We start from the raw sequence: 6000 nt of genomic DNA, 5'->3' as shown, positions 1-6000 counted from the left end.
TATTCTTCACATTGCCCATGTCTGTCCTTTGCATTGTGTATAGATTGAGGCTCAAGGAATCCATACACCGATCGATGACCCAATCCATTACTCCACTCATTCATATACTTAATTTTCACATGTCATAAAATAACTGAAGATCATGCAAATGTCATAGCAATATGGATTTCATAGTGACGAATGGATTTTACTTACATGGTCCACAATTGAAGTATGGCTATGTTCAAGCATTTGTCGCCTAATGTTATTTCGCTGACATCAGTATACGTTAAGAACAACGATGAATTTACATTTGGAATCCCAAATTCAATAAGATCCCACACAAACTCAACAGGCTTGTCGTAAATCTCAACAAGGGTCTTAATCAACTCATGCAAGGGGTCCTGTTTAGGAACATCATTTTTTAATTCGGCAGCATTGGCCCAGTGATTTCAATCCTTGATGACCCTAGTGTTAGTAGGGTCATGAGAGAAGCTGGTTTCTCTAGCACCCTTGTGAAAACAAGGGTTGAACAAGCTGTTTCAATGGAAGCTTGTTCACAAAAGGCTTCTTCTGATAGGAGCCATGCCAAAGAAAATATCACCAAGCCCCATCATGTTGTTCTTGGTGGTAGTAATAATGTGTCTCCATCATCTGGACCTTTTGGTCAAGTTGCTGCTGGCTCCTTCACGAAGCCTAATTTAGACCATGTTAACAATAATGATGTAACTAGTGTGCTGAGTGAGTTGGTGAGGAGGAAAAACACAGTTATTGTAGGGGAGGGTGTGGCCAATGCTGAGGGAGTAGCTAGGGAGGTGATGGAGAGGTTTGAGGTAGGGAATGTTCCTGAGGACTTAAGGTATGTGCAATTTATGAGCCTTCCTCTCATGTGCTTCAAAAACATTAGTAAGGAGGAGGTTGAACAGAAGCTTATGGAGATTAGAAACCTTGTGAAGAGCTATGTGGGAAGAGGGGTTGTTCTTTACTTGGGTGATCTAAAATGGTTGTTTGAGTTCTGGGCTAATTTTTGTGAGCAAAAAAGAAACTACTACTGTTCTATAGAGCAAATGGTCATGGAGCTTAAAAAATTGGTATGTGGTAGTGGGGAGTCTAGTAGACTGTGGCTTATGGGGATTGCAACTTTTAAGGCATACATGAAGTGTAAAATGTGTCACCCATCCCTAGAAGCTATTTGGGAGCTGCACCCCTTCACAATTCCTGTTGGCAGCCTCAGCCTAAGTTTAAATTTTCATGGGTAATTAATTAATTAGTTATTCTTCTATATTTATAATTATTAGTCTGGTTTAGAATTTTTTTATGCTTTTAAAATTTCTCTCTTTCCTTGTCCTATTGTGTGCTTTGTTGTAACTTAACTTCTTTGTTGGGTCACATTTTTCAGTGATTTTCAAGCTCAAGAGAAAAGCAAGGTGTTTTTCAAGGATGTGGCTTTTGAAGATAGAACAGGAGTCAGAAACCATCTAACTTGCTGCAGGGATTTCTTGATAAATTTTGAAAAAGAAGCTCAGAGCATAACTAACTGTATAAGCAATAAAGTTTGCATTGCTAGTAGCTTGCCAATGTGGCTTCAAAATTGTAAGGAAGAGAGAAGTGACATAATGGAAGATCAGGTTTTTATACTAATAGTCACATTTGACTAAAAAAAATATCTATATTAAAAATTATTTGTAACATTTCTGATTTTTTTTTCTTCTTTCTTAAACAGGAAAATTCAAGGCTTGAGTATCTGTGCAAGAAATGGAATTCCTTATGCAATTCAATACACAGACGACACCCTTCCATTATGGAATTCTGTTATAGACCCGTATGACAGAGACATTTAGCTTAATATTTATAAATGCTTTGGGAATTTGGTTTATTTTTAGAAAATGAAGAAATACCCTTCTGGTAATCAAACTTCCATGGGCATTATGAGAGAGTCCCCATGACTTTGTACTTTAAAATTATATATTAGTTCTATGATTTCATGTTATGGTATCCTATTCAAACACAATAATTTGGCCATCATTATTCTAGAATATTGTCTATTGTTTGGCAGCCACGAGATTGTGCTCTTGGATCTGACATTAAAATCAACATGGTTACTTCAAAAAAATCTTGTCCCAAACTTGCTAGAATCTGTATCAGTGGGTAAGTTCAATATTGTTTCATCTTTATACTGGTATTTCTATATTGTTGTTTTAGTTTCTCTTAACCACCAAAATAGTTTGCTAAAAGTTACATATTAATGACTGATGGATTAAGGATGAAGGGATGGTTTGTACTTCATTCTAGTTAGCATGTAATGAAGCATATGTTTGGAAACTGGTTACAATTATAGTGAACTTTGTGGCTAAATCTGAAATTGGTTCACCTCAGACATTGAAGTGGTCAGATTAATTTAATGTCAATTGATTTAAACTATTGAGTATTTACACTTGGCAATGGCAGGTGGACAAAAATTGATTTGTTTATATGGATTTTCTTCCTTTTGATTGATTAACAACATGTGCACTTCAACATGCTGATTATGTAGAACCAAAAAAAAAAAGAAACATGCTGATTGTGACTTGATTTATACAAATGGTTGTCCTTTGCAAGTGGAACATCTGAGCAAGAAACTTGATATCACTTTTCCACCAACATTCTAGATATCTGTAGTAGTGACAAAGAAAGCAATTTTTTTTGTTGCTTGTGACAGAAGACATTTCATTGAAGAGAAAAATAGTACAACTAGGGGTGTGATAAAGAATCCTCCAAATAATGCTCAAAGTATGAAGCAAGGCTTCCCCAACCTTGAAAATTCAAGATTGCAACACCCTTGAAGTAGTCCTGTACATAAAACAACAGGAAGGCAAGAAACTGTTTTGGGAGCAAAGAAATCACTTTAAAACAGTTGTGTCCTTCTCCAACTGCCCCAAAATCCTTACTCTCTCACGGAGATCACCTGGCTGAAAAATAACTAATAGAATTGGAAAGTTTTTGGTTGGTATAATACTATAATAGCAATCATGGTGGTTAGTTTGAATACTGCTCAAATTTGTCAATACTAGCTCAAGCCTACTAGAGGATTGGAGTGAGAATCTCGGGGCTGAGGAACATGCCTGGTATATATCTTCGAAATTCGAAGTTTAATGTTTTAAAATTGCTAAGTATACCTAACAACAGGGGTTTAACTCATGGCCAGTGTAAGGGGACTAACAATATGTCTAACAGGAGGAGAATCCTAAATATCCATGCATCTTTTACATGTCTGGGATTCTAAGATGGAGTTTAACTTAATTGCTAAATAAATTTACCTCTAATTCAAAATCATAGTGGAAAATAGATCGACTTGTAGGTGATTAGAAAGCTGATCTTTTCTTTAATAGAAGGAGCTGCTTTTGTTTCTGTTTCAGTCTATTTAGTCTATAATTGGTAATCTGCTACTATTTTATGGTTGTATACGTTACTGCCTATTGCTAAGTATTTTACTTAGTTTTTGAGATTTCTGTTTTGTTTGAACATAGTTTTTATTATGATAATTTTATTATCGGGTGAATTTGTCAGAAAATTGTGTGAAACAATAATCATTACATTTGATTACAAGAATCCATTGCAATTTATAAATTTGATAATTATCTCTGCTTCTGTAGGGCACAATGGACTTCAAAGTCGGGTCTCTGATGATGTAGCTCTTTAAGGTTATGGAATTGTGCTTCTATTTGTAAATATCTGTACCTTGCGAACAAGCAAAGCCGCACGAATAAAGTTATTAGGATGTGGTACCATTTATCAATTAGTGATAAATAAATAGAGTGAAGAGTTGGACATTTGAATTGGGATCTAGACCTACTAAAGTTTAGCCAGAAAAAATGGTTGAAAGTATTATTTAGGAATTGGGAGCTATCTCAAGCCTGCTGCCATGTATTTGGAGTCTGGGTTTTATCATTTTCTTTATTATTGGAAGAATGTACAACTGTATAATGCAATTATAAATTCTCCCATGCAGTGATGCAATGCAAAAATTTATATGTAACTGATATTATTATGTAACTATAGCATATTATAGTATCTTACCATAAGTTGTTCCTTTTGTACAAGCTTCTTTTGGCAAATCCTGGGCCAGCAGTGATAGACAAGCTTTATGAATCCAGTTTTGCCAACACGATTGGCGAGGACAAGATCTTCCTCACTGTTGCAGAGGTTGTTGCATATTGTTCTCCAAAGCTGGTTGAGGACCCTTGAAAAATATAAATGAATTTTGTTGTTGGTCTACAAAAAAAAATGGGGACCCATATATAGATGAAATGTTGTGGGGAATAGAAATAGAGACTAGAAGTTTTCAGTTTACTTGAGTTAGCTAGTGAACGATATATGAAGAAGAAGGTGTGAAGGATGAGAATTCAGATGACATTGGTCACTACAAAAAGCTATAGTAGAAGAAAGGGGCCTATCCGATTCTGCTACTGTCTGTTAGTGCTACTACTAGCTCCACCATTCTTATCTTAAAAGTGTTGAAATTAAATACAACAAAATAAAACAGAGATAAAGTTCAGGTGGATGCACCACATAGGCATCAACTCGTTCGCTTGTTGTCCTTAGAATCTAACTCAGGTCTATGTTGTGTGAAGAATGGTCTCCTACATACTCTCCTTTTCACTAGGGATCGAAGTTGTTGTAATGTTGTTCTTCTTCATGACTGCTACCCCTCTCAATGAGCCATTGTCCCCTCATATAAAAGAGTATAGAACAGTAAAAAATTTGTAGAGTATTTATTGTTCCATTTTACCATGTAAATGGTTTCAGGTTCGAGACATGGTCAAGATTAAAACCAAACCAAACTAGGGAGCATAAACACAAAAACATTATCTTAATGGGTTCCTAAACGCATACATTCAAACAATACTTTGTTAGGGCAAGGCAACATTTGCACAACAACCTAGTTACAACAACATTCCAAGTTCACTAAACCGTTAATAATTACTTCTTCAACACCAAACAAGAAATTTCAAACATCGACAAGCTTACCTTGAAGACAAGTTGTAGGGCACGACAACTCTGAAAAGGAAAACTCATTGGCTTGTACGGTGGCGCCACAAGACGAGATGCCGGACACGCGAAAATGCACTACGCCCTTCGGCCGAGGTCACGGGGGTGCGACGGAGATGCAGGCAAATGGCAGAGGTCACGGCGAGGTCACGGTAGATCGAAATCTCAGAGAAACAGGGAAGCGAGAGCTCGAGCGCGAGTGTTCATGAATTAGCGCAAAAAACCTTATAAACCTCAATGTTAATTAGGGTGGCTCAAGAACAACGTCATTGACATTCAAAATTTCAACGATGGTGTTTTCAAAAGCACCGTCTTAACTTACCTGCTGCGCAACCTACAAAGACAGGCACCCCGGTCAACGTTGTTGAATGTGTCACGCGCCATGCACATGGCACATAAAATGGTAACATATTTACAAAATTGCCACTACTACTCCTACTACGACGGGTATGGCGGGAACGATGTGGATAGCGTGTCGTAAAATGGCTTTTTTTTAGTAGTGGCAATGCCCTTAGACATGTATAAGGTATGCATGATAGTATTGACAATGTATTTTTTTTTCATTCTTTTCTAATAAGGTTTCCACTTAATTAATTAATCTCCTCTTGGCACAACGCCATGGTTTCCGAAAGGATATTTTCCAAATGATCATAGATTTGAAACCAAAATTTTTAAGAATCCCTAGTACATTAAATTTCTGTTTTGATTAGGTGGGTCTTATGTTGAAGGAGACTAATTAAGAAATGCATTTAGGTGGAAAGACATTATTGGACTCTGGGAAGAGAGACCGTGACACTTTGGAGATATATGGAATTATACAAATGCTAAGGACATGTTTTCCAAGTCTACTAAGCTCAATAATGTATCACGATATGGTCCAAAGGTTTGATTACTTAATGATTTTTTCATTAAAATATTTATACATTGCATGTATTGCTTGCGCTCTAATAAATGCCTAACATTATATTTTTCTTTCTAGGCATTTGTTAGTGA

The 6000-nt window shown here is 36.4% G+C and overlaps 1 protein-coding gene across 1 annotated transcript; it reads left to right on the top strand.

Annotated features, from left to right (window-relative positions):
* Positions 1-464: 464 nt before the first annotated feature.
* On the top strand, positions 465-4203 carry LOC102662241 (protein SMAX1-LIKE 3). Its single transcript, XM_006606737.2, has 4 exons — positions 465-1234; positions 1379-1607; positions 1703-1801; positions 4060-4203. The coding sequence occupies exons 1-4, from the start codon at positions 465-467 to the stop codon at positions 4201-4203; spliced, it is 1242 nt and encodes a 413-aa protein (XP_006606800.2).
* The last annotated feature ends 1797 nt before the right edge of the window (positions 4204-6000 follow it).

The sequence above is a fragment of the Glycine max genome, chromosome 20 (genome assembly GCF_000004515.6).
Source record: "Glycine max cultivar Williams 82 chromosome 20, Glycine_max_v4.0, whole genome shotgun sequence".
NCBI classification, from domain to species: Eukaryota; Viridiplantae; Streptophyta; class Magnoliopsida; order Fabales; family Fabaceae; genus Glycine; species Glycine max.
The sequence above is the reverse complement of the archived record's forward strand: the minus strand, read 5'-3'. Positions and strand labels throughout refer to the sequence as shown.

Coding starts and splice junctions, on each gene's coding strand:
- LOC102662241 (XM_006606737.2), top strand. CDS start 465: ATGAGAGAAGCTGGTTTCTCTAGCACCCTTGTGAAAACAAGGGTTGAA. Junction 1,235..1,378: donor CTAAGTTTAAATTTTCATGG/GTAATTAATTAA, acceptor CACATTTTTCAG/TGATTTTCAAGCTCAAGAGA. Junction 1,802..4,059: donor TGGAATTCTGTTATAGACCC/GTATGACAGAGA, acceptor CTTTTGTACAAG/CTTCTTTTGGCAAATCCTGG.